The 16,497-nt window shown below is 53.0% G+C and overlaps 1 protein-coding gene across 1 annotated transcript; it reads right to left on the reverse strand.

The window, feature by feature from the left end:
- Positions 1–37: 37 nt before the first annotated feature.
- On the reverse strand, positions 38–16,438 carry STRC (stereocilin). The gene is made up of 29 exons (XM_057721950.1): positions 16,328–16,438; positions 15,235–16,020; positions 15,121–15,145; positions 13,118–14,372; positions 12,072–12,134; positions 11,861–11,971; positions 11,523–11,689; positions 11,168–11,354; positions 10,916–11,031; positions 10,519–10,651; positions 9,964–10,146; positions 9,640–9,678; positions 9,310–9,477; positions 9,097–9,162; positions 8,486–8,611; positions 8,120–8,178; positions 7,161–7,284; positions 6,935–7,047; positions 4,650–4,785; positions 4,041–4,237; positions 3,755–3,845; positions 3,390–3,546; positions 2,610–2,779; positions 1,795–1,950; positions 1,257–1,399; positions 931–1,079; positions 594–691; positions 350–497; positions 38–156 (listed from the first exon to the last, which is right to left on the reverse strand). The coding sequence occupies exons 1-29, from the start codon at positions 16,374–16,376 to the stop codon at positions 68–70; spliced, it is 5,304 nt and encodes a 1,767-aa protein (XP_057577933.1). The 5' UTR covers positions 16,377–16,438; the 3' UTR covers positions 38–67.
- Positions 16,439–16,497: the final 59 nt, after the last annotated feature.

The following is a 16,497-nucleotide window of genomic DNA, read 5'->3' on the forward strand; positions in this document are numbered from 1 at the left end:
TTGCACTTTATTCATTATTACTTAAAATGTCTTTCCTGACAATTTCTATTTAACTGCACAGACAGGCTCACAGCAGGTTGCCAAGGAAGCAGATGGTCAATGCCAGGGCCCAGGAGGGTTGTGACCAGTCCCGGAGACCCCAGGCTGTGCTTCGACCTATAATGAAACAGAATGGAAGGAATATCACAGCTCTGCTCCCTGGGAGCCACTGATACTTGGAAACTATCAGCCTGTAGACCCCTTCACTCCAGGATCTCCCTGAAGGGTTCTATGAGCCAGCCAGTGCCAAGTTAGGGTTCAGATTCTGGGTCAGGAGTTGGAGAGTCAAGCTGTGCAGTTGGGAACTCACCCTGCAGTTCTGGGATCTCCTTCCCCTCATACTGGGCCCATGCAACTGCTCGTCGCTGCTCAGGACTCAGAAAGGCCATTTGCTCAGGAGTGACAGCCACAGCCTGAACACTGGTGAGACTAGACAGCTGAGTGGGGCTGAACACCACCTAGGGGTGGAAGCAGGGATCAGGACATCCACTGTAGCTGTCGTTAGGCCCTGGCTCTCTTGAGGTCACCCCAGACCCCACTCCATCAGTACTTACAGCAAATTTAGGAGGAGGGATGACAGAAATGGCCAGAGGGGTAAGGCCCTGGATCTGTCCTCGCAGCAGTGCTGAAAGAGCCAGGTCTGGGATTCCAGCTGTTGAAGCAAGTGAGATGGGCATCCAAACATTATCTTATACTGGTCTCTCCAACTACTCCCAAAATATCCTACCATAGACCTTCCCCAATGCATCTCCAGCCTCTTACCTAAATGCCTTCTTGCCTAAATGCCAGACTCCCAGCTTAAGAATAGCAGAGCAGTCCTTCACCCAGTCCATCCACAGTATGGAAACCAACCCCTGACAAGCAGCAGCAGCAATGGCCCAGTCTCCCTACCTGCTATTGTGCCAATTTCAGTGAAGATCTCAGGCCCCCAGTTACTGACTGGGCCAAAACCACCAGACAGCACAAGGAGCTGGGCCAGAACCTCCAGTTGCTCCTCAGAACACGGGAGATGCAGGTTGCCCAGGAAGAGAGCTGCTTGGCTGTGGAAGAGTGGGAAGAAAGGGAGGATTCAGCCATGGTCGGTGGCATGAGTTGATGGAAGAAATGGCTTCAAGTGAGATCCCTTCCTCCAGGGGACAATTCCAGCATGATCCTTCCCTCCCCAGTGAGCCCACTTTCCCTCAGTACCACCACCCACACCCTCCTCCACAGGTGACCTAAACTCCCAACTGCTGATATGCTGCAGCTCCTCTGGCCGAAGTCCACAGAGCGTGTAACCCAGCGCAGTCAGGTGGAGGAAGTCCAGGTGGCTCACATGCCGACCACTCTGCCGCAGGAAACTGGAGACCACAACCCGGAGCTGGGGTAGGGGTGGAGGCCACAGGATAAAGAGAGAAGTCATGGGGAAACCATGGATGGGCAGCTTCTTAGGGAAGGGACAAGTGCTACTGGGCTTTTTATTATTAAGACCTGAAGATCCAATAGCCATCCAATAGCCAAGGCTGAAGATCCAAAAAAGAGAAGGATGGGAAAAGAGGAGGCCAAAGGGAAAGGAGGCACAAAGGTATGTGTCAGGGCCTCAGAATGAATAAATCACAGAATTCCTGAGGCTACTAGAATCAGGTATTAGGAAAAGATAGAAAGAATGGCCAGGTAGGATCACAGGAAAGAAATTCCTTGGGCCTTAGATAACCTAGAGGCCTGGATCTGTGGGATGGGTGTTTGGAAGGTGGTAGAGAGCAGAGAAGATGTTACCTGGGCGGAGCTCCAGCCATCTATCTGCCCCAGGGTGCTCAGCACACCCCAGTCCACCAGGCTCAGCTGCTGTAGTTCCCGCTCTCCTAGACCTATTAAGAGCCGACCCAGCTGCAGGATCTGCTCAGGACGGAATCCCCGGGGGGGACCCCACAACTAGAGAGAGAGAGGAACAGTGTGAATGGAAAAAGCACTGGATTAGGCGTCAGAATGCTGGGTCTTAGTTTTGCCTCTGACCTTAGCTGTGTAACTCTGGGCAAATCCCTTGCCTTCTCTGGGTCTTTAGTTTCTTCAACTGTAAAATGAGAGGATTGGATTGAGGTTCCTCTGACTAAGGTGTTATTGAAAGACTCTAGAGTCTCAGTAGGGAAGAATAGCAGACTCTAGCCCATGAGTTCTAAACTCTTATGCGTACCAGATTCACGGGGTTGGGTGGTGGTGGTGGTGGGGTGACTGTTAAGGTGCAGATGTGCAGATGCTCAGACCCCATCCTCAGAGATTCTTCTTCAGTGAGTCTAGCATGAGTCCTCGAATAAGCATTTAAAACACCTGCTCCCCAGATGATTTTGATACATGCTAAAATTTGGTAACCACTTCTCTAGTCCCTCTACCCCTTTCACTAGCTGCCTTTCCTCAGTATTCACCCCCTCTGACTTCCTACTCAGGATCCAAACCCTCTCATTCCTTTATCTCCTATGTCCCCCCCACCCCCACCTCTCACCCAGCTACCCATACCCTTGTGTCCCACACCACACCCAACTGGCTTCCTCCTCCTTATTCCACCTCCAATCCCAACTGGACTCTCCAGCACTAACTTGTTTTGCCTTGCCCATCGCTGCCCGTAGTTCCTCAGGCCCAAGTCCTGGGTCTCCTGCAAATAGTGCTAGGCAGTCCTCAAAGTCTAAGAGCTCCATCTCTGTGATCTGGGTTGCAGACCAGGCTGATGGGAATGTTCCTCGTATATCTGCACAATTTGGCACAGGTTCTGAAGCAGGAAGGCAGGGCCAGGGGGTCAGTGTAGTGCTAAAGTATGCCCAGAGAGATAGCTATAGATGGAATGACCCCTCCAACCTTTGAAGGACAGGGCAATATGGACAGTATGCCTCAAGGGATTACTATAGCGTGAGATTTATAGGACTCAATGATATTGGAACAAGTGACGGGAGAGGACAAGCCCCTCATTGTATAGATGGAAGACTGAAGGGGTTGCCCAGGGATTGAATGGCAGATCTGGATTGGAACCCAGGTCCCTAGCCCCACAGTGTCACCTTCCTCCACCCTAAGCATCTTCCCAGCAGAGCTCCACATTTAATCAAGCCTAGAGCTGAGTCAGCTGTTAACAGGGATAAGACAGCAGGGAAAAGAGAGTCCTGGGCTAAAAATATAGTGAGTTATAAATTCCCAGAGCTATAGAACCTTAGAACTAGAAGAGACCATGAAGATCATCCCTCACTCCTCTGTGCTTTATAGATTACAAAACCCCAGCCCAGAGAGAAATTTGCACAAATCTGCTCAAAGGGCACAAGCCTGATTGCATTGTTGGCGACTCTTTCCAGTACACCCTGCTAGATGTATGGGCATTCAGGGAGTTTCACCTGGGAGATCCTCTGTGGTGGGCCGCACAACCCCAGCGACCAGGGCTGCTTTCTTGGGAGCAAGCTGTGGGCCTGCACACAGCTGTCCAGCTCTACTCTGTTCCCAGCTCTGCTGCTTCTCTAGGAGCCGTTCCAGGGTCTCTGGGCCCAAGGCCCCCTGGGTGAGAAGGTAGGTGGGTGGGCAGAACAGGGCAGGTCAGGGCCCACTGCTACAGCTGTATTTCCAAAGTCCTGTCTCTTTTTAGCAGTCTCCCCCAGATTCAGGCTTCACACCCTTTTCCCTCAACTTCCTTGGCCTTAGCTCCCCAGGACCAGGTCCCCAGTCCCCTTTCTGCTCTTACTCCCTCCTTGTTCTTTCACCTCACCCTGGGGATCAAGGAAATAGCCTCGGGAGACAGAGTGAATACTAGGCGTCCCGCTTGCTCGACTTCATCCTGGCTCCACAACTCTGGTTTCCTGAGGGACAGAAAGAAGCTCAGGGGCTGGGATGCTGAGTGAATTGTGAGGAGAAGGAAGAGGAAAGACATGCTGGGACTGGGGACTCAGGGCTCCAAGGATCTCAGAGCATACTGAATGGGCGGCCACGGATGAGGGTGGTTGAGAGGGTGGGTGTAGGATGAGTTAGAAGCTGAAGTTCCCGAATGTCCATACCCAAGAGCAGGCTCCTGCAGCAGCCGCCATCCCAGCTCTGTGGCAAATGGCTCTCCTAGGCAGAAGCCCTGCAGCTGACTGAGATGGGCCAGCAGGATCTGTAGGGGGATCCGTCGTGTGCTCTCTATCCCCAGGAATCCAACCAAGGGGCCCAATGTCTCCAGTACTTCCCTTGACACTTCTGTCTCCTTTGGAGCCTGGAGAGGGGCATCAGGCCTTGGGACAATGCACTGCTGGCTCAGAGGGCCAGTCTCTTTGATCAAGACACCAAGACATTTGACCTTGCCTCCCTCCTGCTCCCAACCCAAGACGCTATGAAGTTCATTGCCATTGTTCACTTTTCTAAACAATGAGCCCAAATAGGAGCAGGTGGAAAGACTGGCAGGTGGAATCCAAGGAATTTCTTATATTCCAAGGGATATGGACAAGAAACATGAAACAGATTATCAAGGAATAGAACCCAGAGGTAGATCTAGGGGCTAAGGCCTTGTAGACAAAAACCTGTTTGGCAGCAAAAGTTCAGGTCTGGGCCTAGAAGACAGAGAGCATTGTCTGAGTGGTAAGAATGGCCCAGGCCACAGTTCTGAGTCTGGTGGGGTGGACTCTTACCAAGTTTTGTAGTGCCCTCTCTGCCAGGGCTGCCCGGTGGAATGGGGTCAGTACCAGCAGCTGCTCTGGAGTGCCTCGTACCAGCTCCACCACCAACATAATGGATTCATTGGACAGTCTGTGCATCAGCTGGACCCTATAGCAAGTTGACAATGGGGGGACTCAGAACTGAGCCAAATTGAGAAGGGACCACCGAATGCCACATTCCCCAGACAAAAAGTAACACCAGACGAAACGCGGGCCCTGGACAGAAACTGATATTAAACAGCCCCAGATCCAATTCCCTCCACGTGCTTGCAGGGAAAGAACAAAGGGAGTGACATATTTCCAGTCTTCTTGAGAAGAAGTGGCAAACAATCCTACCTTATCTAATGGAATCAAAAGCCCTAAATATTAAGTATCACTAAATCCCCTCCCCCATTTTAAGGATTAAAAAACTGAGGTTCACAGAAATCAAATGGTGGGGTCTTACTCTCAATTCCTGTTTTCCACAATACACCCTTCCTCTGCTTATTGTGAGAAGGTCCCCTCTCATTTGTATAGCACTATACAATTGACAAATTTCTTTTAGGTGTTATCGCATTTGATCCTATGGCAAAACCTGGGGGTGAGAGAGGTATTTTCTCATCTCTCTTTCACAAATGAGGAACTTGGGTCTTCCAACTCATGGTCCAGAATCTTTCACCTTATCCAGGCCTTTGGGATTCTAAATTATCTCCAAGAACCATTATATTTAAACAGATTTGGATGGCACTTTTAAAAAAGCCCTTTTGCCGAAAAATCAGAAGTGATACCATGTACTCTATCTGGGGTTGCCAAGTCTGGAACTGGACCAAGTAGTACAAAAGCCAAAATCTGTAGGGAGGCCTATAAAAATGTAAGGATGGAGTCATCTCCTTCCCAGAAAGACCGACACCAACTTTTTCCTACTCTGACTTACAGCTCAGCTGGCAATGGGGTGGGCATGGGGATAAAGTGGGAAAAGAAGCCTATGAGTGAGATACTCATAAACTCCTAGAATCTGTAGTTTGGGAGGAGCCTTAGGTTCGTCTAGTCTTCTCTCTCCTCACCCATACTTGAATCTGCTCTACAACATTCCTGGCATGGGGCCATCCAGACTAGGCTTGAATAGCTCCAGTGGCCAGGAACTCACTACCACAAATTTCCTCATATTGTGTAAAAATCTGATTTTCATTCACTGGTACTAGTCATGCCCAATGGGGCCATTCAGAAACATGTCAATCTATTTTCTATTTGATAGTCCCTGGAGTATTTGAAGCTATTTATCACGTTTCATACATTTTCTCTTTACTTACTTCTCTGAACACACTGAGAACACAGTGCCCTAAGCAGACTACAATCCTGTGAGGCAGAATTGAACGATTACCTCTCTCATTTGTTAATTTTTATTTTTATTTTTGGCCACACCATGTGGCTTGTGGGATCTCAGTTCCCTGACCAGGGACTGAACCTGAGCCAGGGCAGTGAAAGCCCGGAATCCTAACCACTAGGCAACCAGGGAACTTCTACCTTCTGCATTTAAAATATTCTATCTCCATTAATGTAGCCTAGGTTGTATTAAGATTGCTTGGGGACTTCCCTGGTGTGGCTAAGACTTCATGCTCCCAATGCAGGGGGCCCCGTTTCGATCTCTGGTCAGGGAACTAGATCCCACATGCCGCAATTAAGAGTTTGCATGCCGCAACTAAAGATCCCGCATGTCACAACTAAAGATCCCCGCACATGGCAAATGAAGATTCCATGTGCTGCAACTAGGACCCAAAGCAGCCAAATAAATACATTTTTTTTTTTTTAAAAAAAAGATTGCTTGGCAGGTCACATCACAATGTTGCCACCCTCAGCTGTCGCATGCTGGGGCCTTGTTTGGGGAACTAGTCAATACCTAGAGCAACTTTGTTTGTTTAATATTTATTTATTTTGGCTGCACTGGGTCTTAGTTGTGGCACGAGGGATCTGTAGTTGCAGCACGAAGGATCTGTAGTTGCAGCATACAGACTTCTAGCTGTGGCATGCATGTGGAATCTAGTTCCCCTACCAGGGATCAAACCTGGGTCCCCTGCATTGGAAGCATGGAGTCTTACCCACTGGACCACCAGGGAAGTCCCCCTAGAGCAACTTTGAATAGAATCCTCTGCTTTAGGCTGTAACTGATGCCAGGGAACCACCAGACAGAAAAATACCACCCCTAAGATGTTTCCTAAGGGCAGATCTTCTACCCCAGGTTGAGCTTTCTGAGAATCTAGTATCTCCAATCGTAGCCTTACGGTAAGTCCAGGAGTAGCTTGGTGTCCAGCCCAGTCAGTTCTGGCCCCAGGGTTGCCAGCTCTGGCTCTGGCATTGTCATCCTCCTCTGTAGCTCTGCCCAGATACAGGTCCTCTGTGGGACGGGGTAGGGAAGCAGCTTCAGGACAGAGCTGAGCATGGAGGCTGGGTTCTATACCCAGAGTCCCTGCCTCCCTGCTCCCACCAATGCCCAAGCACCCCTCTCACCAGACTCCCTCGAACCCCAGTGGGCAGTTGGTAGATCATGTGCACCACTTCAAGGAAGTCTGCCATCGAGTTGATCTGCTGCAGAAACTCACAGGACATGCCCCCTGCCAGAGTACCCAGAGCCCTGTAGGTGTGTGAGTGGGAAGGTGCTCATTCAACACATGCCACAGCCTGTCTGCTCCTTGATATCAACATTCTCAACACAAGTACAGTTTTCATTTATCGTAATTTATAGTTTGAGAAATATCTTTGCAGAGATATTCTCATTGGCTTCCTACAACATTATCACTGTTTATGAGAGAATAAAATATTTACAGAGGTCAAGTGACATTCCCAACCTCATTCTACTAGAAATGTGGTAAACTGAGACTAGAGCCATGTTTTCAGAAGACCATGGTTCTTTTACTGTGGGTGGAGGTAAGGTGATACTTACTCCTGTTTATTCCTGCTTGGTCAGTGGCTCTGAAAGATTAATTAGCAAATGTCTATCAGATGCTTACACTGGGCCAGGCACTGTGTTAAGTATCTTATATGTCTTATCTCATTTAATCTTCACAACCACCTATAGGAAGGTACCGTTTTATTTATTTTTAAAAAATTTTTATTGGAGTATAGTTGATTTACCATGCTGTCTTAGTAGGAAGGTACCACTTTAATTCTTGTCCCATAGAAGGAAAAATTGAAGCTTAGAGAGGTTAAACGACTTGCCCAAGATGACAAATAGGTGATGGGGCTAGGACCTGAACCCAGTCAGGATAGATGCTGTGCTATGGAGGGGCAGGAGGGGCAGGGGAGGAGGAGCCAAAAGAAGACCCACTGGCTGAGGCTATACGCCCTGCATCCTCATCCTCTCCTCCCCACCCCCCTCCACCCCCATATATCACATGGTGCCTGGCACATGGTAAGCACTCAAAAAATGTTAGCTGAATTAGACTCAGAGCTCAACACAAGTTACTCACTGCAGATTCCTGAGGGTCAGGTTAGTGGGCACCTGCACCTTCTTCCAGAGAAACTGTGCCTGCAAGAGAAAGAGGAGCTGCTTCCCAGCAGAGGTATTGCCCCAAGGACCTTTGATGCCTTGGACCCAGGGCTGCCCCTCCACCCTGTGCATCCCACCAGCCTCCTGCTCTCCCGAATGCCCACTCCTGAGAGACGGAAAGAGAGAGAGAGAAATGAGGGAACAGGGAGGAGGGAAAAAGAAAGAGCAAAGCAAATCACATCATAAGGGTTGCTAGGGACAAGGTGCCCAATCTAGGGCTGAGACACGAGTGAGGGAGGTGGAAAATATTGAGGGAAGGGAGCTCTGGGGTAGTGGGAAGAATTACCTGCTGCTCAGACCAGGGCAGCTCCCGGTAGCGCCTTTGGTCAGCCAGAAGAGCAGCAGAGTCCAGCTGCAGCAGCTTTAGTGGGAGCAGAGGCAGCAGGCAGTCTGGCCAGGTGGTGGGGGTAGGCTGCTGGTGGGGTGGGTGTAGCAGTGTAGTGAGAGGTGAAAGGGTCTGGACTCAGGCCTCAGAGAAGAAGAATGGGAACCATGGGGGTCAGGAAGGCACCAAAACTAGGAGAAGGGTGGAATGGCATGTGCCACTCTAGCAGTGCACACCCAAGAGCCCTCACATAAAAGGCAGTCGTGGTCAAGTGTCACTGCTGTTTAAGCACCCAATGGACTTAACTGCCTTAGCCTCTCAGAACTTTGGTCTCTTTATCTGAGAACAGGATGACTGGGCTGGAAGATTTCTCAGACCCTTGTGGCTTTGACGTTCTAGGACATCCTGCTCTCCTGTATCGGGACCTGGGGAGAGCTGCTAATGTCTTGGTGGGCACAGAGCTAACCTGGACTCTCAGGGCCACTGCAGGGGGAAGAATGTGAGACAGCACCAGCCCTGTGAGACAGCCCTGGGAGGTGGAGAGGAGCTTAGTCAAGAGAAACCACACGTACCTGACCAGGGATACATACAGCCGCACCGGCACCTGTTGCACCCATGTTTTTAACTCCATCTTTCACCTGCATGAGAATTGGCTGTGTGTGTGTGTGTGTGTGTGTGTGTGTGTGTGTGTAAAAGTGGTGAGGTTCCCTGGGTATAGGGAAGATGCCCTCCTCCCAACCAGAGCCCTCATCCCTGATTGGCCATCCTCCCTGCTGCTCTCATACCCGAAAGGTCTGCAGCAGCGCTGCAGTCTGGCAGGCTGAGAGGCGTGACAGTTCAGGGGCCAGGCAGGAACAGGCCCCAACCAGAACTCGCCTAGGGATGGCCTGGAGTGTCTGGGAGTTGAGGCCTGGAAGCAGAGGGTGCAAGGAGCAGAGTTCCTCCAGGGACAGCTGGGGAGCAAGAGAGACAAGAGACCTGAAGAAGCCAGGCCGGGTGGTAGAGAAGAGGACAATCACAGTAGAGCAAGGCGGCAGGTACGAAGGGAGCTAAGGGGGAGCCAGGGGGAGGGGGACAGAGAGCTCTGGGGATGTTGAGAAGTTGCTGCTACTCACATCACGCCTAGGGAGGAGCCGTCCAAGCAGTAGGACAGCCTACGGCAGGATGGGACAGGAAACAACAGGTCTCAGGTCCTGGCAGCCAGGTCCCAAGCAGGTCCCTAGGGACCACCCTCCAAAACTTCCAGTTCCCTCTCTGCCACCCCAGTGACCAGCCTGGCTCTGGACTCCTCTTCATCTGAGGAAGGGGGACGAGGGAGTCCTCCTTGGAACAGAGGAAAAGGAGGCTTCAGGGGGCCCAATGGTATCCTTGAAATGTAATTCTCTTGACTGAGGTGCCAGGGGATGGAAGACGGAAGCCAGAGAGTGAGATAGGCCCACCTGGGCAGGTGTGACACTGGTTCCTTGCAGGGCAGGAAGCATGGCTCTAAGCTGGGGCTCTGACAGCTCCTGCAGGAAGCGGAGGCCCAGCTGCGGGAAGAGAGGGGCCCAAAGTCGAAGCTCCCGGGGGCTCAGCACAGCTCCTCCAGATGAGCGTAATACTCCCAGAAGTTCATATGCTACCTGTAACCAAAGAAGGTCTGGAACTGGAGAGAAAAGACAGGTGAACCTTAAGCCTCCTCTCTAATCCCACATCTGGATTTCCCAGGGCCTGAGTTATGACTTGGAACCAAGGATGGGAGAGGAACAGATTGGGCTCAAGACATCAAAGGGTATGTTTGAGATGTCATAGACCAGAGGAAGCAGGGTCAGGAAGCGGTGGTTACGGACGAGAATGGCCATGGAGTGAGGAAGTAAGGAATGAAGGTGGCGAGGTGGGGTGAGGGCTGGCACCAACGGTGCTCACGCTTGGTTGGGATGACTGGGCCTGTCCTCCACACAGACCGCCCCCCACGGAAAGCCTGAAGTCTTATAGGCCTGTGCCAAGGGGCTCACCCGTCCTTGTGCGCTGAGGGTCCCGTTGGCTGCACATTCCAGCAGCCCCCGTTCTATTGGCCCCATTGGATCATTCAAGGGTACCAGGCTCTGAAGCTCCTCAGGGCTCAGGAAACAGGCGAGGGGCCCCAGCCTGAAGAGGGCACGAAGCTGGCCTTCATGTGGTCACTGAGGCTGGTACTAAGGCAGGGACCATGTAGGTACATGGAACAAGCCCTCCGACTGCTAAACTGGGAAATGTGGATGCCACAGGTAGGCCTCTCTCCTGGAGCCCTGCACTGCTGGGGGCCACTGCCTATTCTCTTGCCCCTTCCTTCCTAGGACCCCAACCCACCGTGGCACCTGTACCTGCCTCTCTCCCGCTCTGGCCGTGATCACTGGTCCCACAACCATTCACCTGCGCACCTGCTCCTCTCCATCCTGGACACTCTGGTTCACCAGGCTGCGCAGCACGTGTCGGGCGTGTCCTGGCCCAAGACCTGCCGCTGGCCAGCTATCCTCCAGGGCCTGGATCTGAGATGGGGAAGGTCAGCTTGTGTTTGGGTCACTGTGGGACACTTGTGGGGAGGGGCTCACTAGAAGGCATGCCACTGACTCCCGTCCCACCTGACAGAAAACAGGCTAGTCAAATAAATGATCGTTCTCATACCTGATGCGGGCTCAGCTGCAGAAAGTTCTCCAGAGGGAGATGCGGGAGCAGGGGCAGCGCTGCCCACAGCAGCTCCCGGGGCCAGGCGGGCACTTCTCCAAACAGCTCGGGGGCCAGCAGTCGCCTTGCCAGAGCCTCCTTCTGTTCAGGCCTCATTCCAGGGCTGTAATCGCGGATGGCAGCCAGGCTGGGGAGAGTAATGGGTCTTACCCCTTGCCCCTGTCCTCTGGCTCTGTGCAGCCCTGCTGTCATAGACAGGAAGGAGACTCCGTAGTTTTAATCACAGGGGCTGCTCTAGGTGGGTGGGGTTGGCCTGACCCTGACAGGATCAGGAGGAGTGGTACAGGGTCCTTACACACTGTCATTGGCCAACAGGGATGGTGGGAAGCGCATCAGGTCGGAGACAGCCAAGAAGGGGATAAGCGGTGAGAGGTCGATGAAGAGCTGGGAGGTGAGGCGTGGGTACCGCTGGAGCAGCAATGCTGTCAGTCGACCCAGGGCCTGCTCCTCAGATGGTGGCACCTGTGGGGGCACAGGAATGAATGCCGGCTCTGGAGATGCCCAATATCCCAGGCATCTCCCCTCTTGCGTTCCTCCTTCTGCTGGAGAAAGCCTGCTACCTACCTGGTTCCAGGTGCTCTTGATTCCTAGATTTCCCCTGCCACCCCCGTTCCCTTCTCCCGCCATGCCCACCTGCAGCTGGGCCCAGGAACGGTGCATGAGCGTCAGGAAGCCCTGGGCAGCCTCCCTCTCTGCTGAAAGCACCAACTGCTGCAGATTTTCTGGCGGCATGTGCAGGTATGCCTGGGATTAGGAGGTCATGGTGGTTATGGCCTCACTGGGCAGGGACCTCAGGCACAGCTATCACCCAGTCCACCCACATACTACCCCCCGCATCTGTTACCTGCACTAGAATCTGCAGGGCCCAAGCACTCTTCTCCCTCTGGAGCAGATCCCACAGCACAGGCTGGTGGGGAGACAGACAAGATGCCAAGAAAGCTGCCTCTTCTGTCCCTCCTGCAGCCTCCCCAGCCACTCCAGCTCCACTTGCAAGGATGCTTGTCCTTCATCTGAAGCTAGTATGTGTGTCTCCTCAGATATTAAACTCCTTTAGGTCAGGGACCATGTCTCTAACTTCCCTGCATAGACTTTCCCATGACAGGCCCAGAGCTGGCTCAATAAATACTTGTAGATATGAACCAAATTATTACATTTCACTCATCCCAGGACTTGAGAAAGGTGCAAGAGATACATGGAGTAAGGAATCTTTACATTCCCTACAGAACCAGCAAAGTGCCTTACACGATAAGCTGAACTCAATGAATCAACGGTGGTATTCACATATTCCAGCTCCTTCACTCTACAGAGAAGAAACTGAAACCCAGGAAAACCAAATTAAGTTACTTGTCTAAAAGCACGCTTGTGGCATAGTTGAACCTAAAACCCAGGTCTTCTGATTTGCAATTACCATGAATTTTTCTCATTTCTGCCTATCTTCCTATATTTTGCCAGTTTCCAATTCTCACTCTCTAGGGACAGAATTAGAGCCTTCTAACTTGATCCCTTTCCTCTCTGGAGCAGAAAGGGGGAGAATCAAAAAGTCAGGAAGAATAATGAGATAACATTTATTATATGTTGTTTATATATCACATATTAGTGCTAAGCCCACAGCATGTGTTTGTTATATGATGTAATCCTTAAACCACCCTAAAAAGAGTGGCACCATTATTCTCTACTGTTCATTTACAGATGACAAAAATATTGCTCAGAGAGGTTAAAAACTTGTCCAGTGCTGCTCACAGAACTAAGAAGTGAACCCAAGACTGTATGACTCCAGAGCTGTGGGCTTAACCACTGCACTACACTACTGCCTCTCAGTAATACAGTAGAGAACTCCCATGGAGGCCCTTCCCTCTGTTCCAGGAGTTTTCACCTTTGCAGATCACTCACGCTGAAGCAGGCCAGCAGCTCCATCTTGCTTAAACCAGAGCTGGAGCTGGCAATGGGGTCTAAGCCTGGCAGGGTCAGCTGCTCCTCCTGTTCCAGGTACTCCCCAACCGTCTGCAGCACACTGCGCCGGCCCTCTGGGCGGAAGGCATCCCAGAAGGAGCAGTTGTCTGGGAGACTGGAGAGCATCAGGGCCTGACCCAGCATCCCCTGGGCCTCGTTCCCTCCGGCCCCTGGACCCAGGAGGAAGGTCAGCAGGCGCAGGAGATAGTGCAGGCGTGTGGGGTGGGCAAGGGCTGGCACGGAGGACTGACAGCGTGGCAGTTGAGAGAGCATGCCAAGCAGGAAGGGGCCCGGGGCCAGGCAGAGTGGGGACGGTCCCAGTGGTGGCAGAGAGGGCAGAAGAGGGCCCAGTAACCCCTCCAGGAAGCAAGTGTCATTGCCCCCACGACTTATCCTGCACTGGCCTGCTAGCCAAGGCCAGAAGGGCACCAGGGCCTCGTACATAGTGTCATTGGCACAGACCATCATCAGGAAGCTGCCCCCATCTGGGCAGCGTTCCCCACATGGTCCAATGTGGCAGGGTGGGGAGGCAGCGACATCGGGGGTGGGGCCCTGGCACACATGCTGAACCCAAGCCTGGTTGCTGGGGGGCACAGCCTGTAGACTTGCCTCCCCACACAGCCGCTTGGCCCACAGAGTCTCATTCTCCAAGAAGCAGCCCCAGAAGATCTCTGGGGTGAGGGGGACAGGGGGCAGTCCTTCAGGGCAGCTGGTGGGGGGTGGGAGCAGGCCAGCACAGAGCCGCTTTACCAGGCGGCGGTTGGGACCTGAGAGGGTGGAAAAGGAGAGGTTGCTACAGATCGCCTCTAGGAACTGATCAGGAAACTGGTCGTGGCAGGCCTGCAGCCAGCCTTGGGCACCTGGGGCCCATGACACTGTGTACCACACAGCCGTCTGGCAGATGGCAGCGGTGCTGGGAGGGGGCTGCGGGGTGACAGGCCTGGCGTGCTGGCAGAGCAAGTGGATGGAGAAATTGGAAATGCCATAGGGTGGTGCCAGGCCTGAGTGGTTCTTGCAGAGGGCCTCCACAGAGATGGCCCGCCGCTGGCGAGGGCTGATGTGGGCTGAGGGCTGGGAAGTCCTGGGCAGAGGCACACCCGTGCTCAGGCAGTGGAGGAGGGCAGGGGGTGGGGGTGGTGATCCAGACAGAAAGCCCAGTGCCCGGACATCCCAGGAGAGGTTGTGCCGGATGCCCCTGGGTACAAAGGGAGGAGCAGGCAAGCATCTGGTCAGTGTGCATTCCCTAAGTTGAAGATTCTGGCCCTGGCCCCGAGCCCTGCGGGGGGGGGTGGCAGGCATAGGCTTTTCCAAAAGTGCGGTCCCTGGGAGTATTGGTGTTATTGGGTTAAATGTTGGATGGGGGCAAGGGGGAGAGAGATCTGTCCTGCCAAGGCATAAAATCACCTAGAAGCAGCCCAGTTGGAGTCCCTTCTGTGCACCTGGCCCCCTTCTTTATCCTTTCTGCATATGCTTTTAGGTAGCTTAAACACAACCCTTGCTTGGCCTCAGATCAGGAATCTGCCCAGCAACTGAATATGTCCTCCTGTGCTCTGGCACTGTTGTACTGAAACAGTAAGGGGTGGAGGAATCAAATCTTGTCCTTTCTTTCCAGACCCCATCTTTATTAGTTAACATTTATCAAGTACTATGTGCCAGGCACAGTTCTAAGTGGTTTACACATAGAGTATCAACTCGTTTAATCCCATGCAAAAACTCTGAGGTAGCTAATACTATCCACATTTCATCAGTGGGGAAACTGAGGCAGAATGAGACTATAACCCGCCCAAGGTCACATGGCTAGGAAGAGGTGGAGCTGGGACACCAACCGCAATAGTTCCACTCCAAAACCACTAAACCACACCCCTCCCATCAGTTTCCTCTTCTGCTCTGGAGGCTGTTGACTTCCCCGCCAACTCCCTCAAAACTCCTCTCCTGTTACTTACCACAAGAGCAGCTGTTGAAGGTTACCTAGGAGGGAAAGAGTAAGGAAGAGAACTACTCCAATCTCACTCCTTCTTGCCCTGCCACAGCCCAGCCCTGGACCCAGCAGCACTCACCTCCCTGGCACTGCCCATTGGCATCAGGCTCTGGTTGCCCCAGAATGGAAAAGACCTCATCCTGCAGGGAGTCAGTGACGCGGAGCAACCCCTCCTGGAAGGTGGCATAGAGGGGGGCCCCCACTGTGCGTAGCAGACCTCCCCAAAGAGCCTCCTCAGAGCCCAGCTCCCCCACCGGGGTGAGCAACCCCAGCAGGCCCTGCAAAAGGTGGGGGGCCGGCTCCCTCCCACCGAGGCCTGTGGCATTGGCGGGGTCCACACTGGGCTGCATCTGCACCAGGGCCTGCCAGCGTGTGCCCTCTAACAGCAGCAGCAGAGAAGGCAACCAGTCAGCTGCCAGTGCGCAGTCAGAGGGCCCGTCACGGGTGCATGGGGGCCGGGTAGGGGTTGGGGGTCCCCCAGGAACTAAGGCTCCCAGCAGCGTCTCTGCGAGTCCACTCAGCACACCTGCCTGGTGCCCCAGGAAGTCCCGGGGGGTCTGCTCCTGTCCCAGCAGTGCCAGCACATCCCCCAGCAGCCCTAGCACTGGCTCCCAGTCCGGGCTGCCTCTGAGCGTCACTAAGAAATCATGGAGCCGGAGAGCAGGGGGCTGGAGAGGTGGGGGCTCTCCCACCGGTCCTTCCCCCATTCTCCCAGGCTCAAAGGAAGAAGAAATGTTGGCCAGGAATGCAGAGAACCGTGAGCGGCTGAGGGAGCCCTGGGGAGCCTGGTCCAGAGCGGAGAGCAATGACTTCAGGAGGGAGAGACCGGAGTCCAGGGACTGAGGCCCAGTAGGGACCAGAGTCACTGTAAGGAGAGAAACCAGAGATCACTGAAGGGGAAAAGCCTGGAACCCAAATTCAGCCCTGCGCTGGAGCCCAGTCCCTGCCTGGATGTAAAGATGAGGTGAAAAAGATGGTGAGCTGAGTCCCTTTCAACAACCTACACTAACTCTTAGCCTGATTTCTTTACCCTTATCTTCTCCCTTAGCTCCAGTCTCCGCCCCTCTTCCTTGCCCCTTTATTTTTCCTCTAACCAGTTAATCTCTGCATTCCTCATTCTCTCTCCAGCAGCCACCCCCTTCATCCACAGCCCAGCTCACTGTTCCTCTCACCTGCACAGGACAGCAGCAGCAGCAGCAGGGGCCAGAGGCTCAGAGCCATGTTTCCAGGTGAGCTCTGGTACTAGAGGTGAGTTCTGGTTATTCTCACCTTGTGTGGGATAGCCAGGTGAGGGCAGGACACGGCAGGCAGTCTGAGTCTCCACTGACACTGTAGTGTGGTC

Source organism: Hippopotamus amphibius, chromosome 2, assembly GCF_030028045.1.
Source record: "Hippopotamus amphibius kiboko isolate mHipAmp2 chromosome 2, mHipAmp2.hap2, whole genome shotgun sequence".
NCBI lineage: Eukaryota > Metazoa > Chordata > Mammalia > Artiodactyla > Hippopotamidae > Hippopotamus > Hippopotamus amphibius.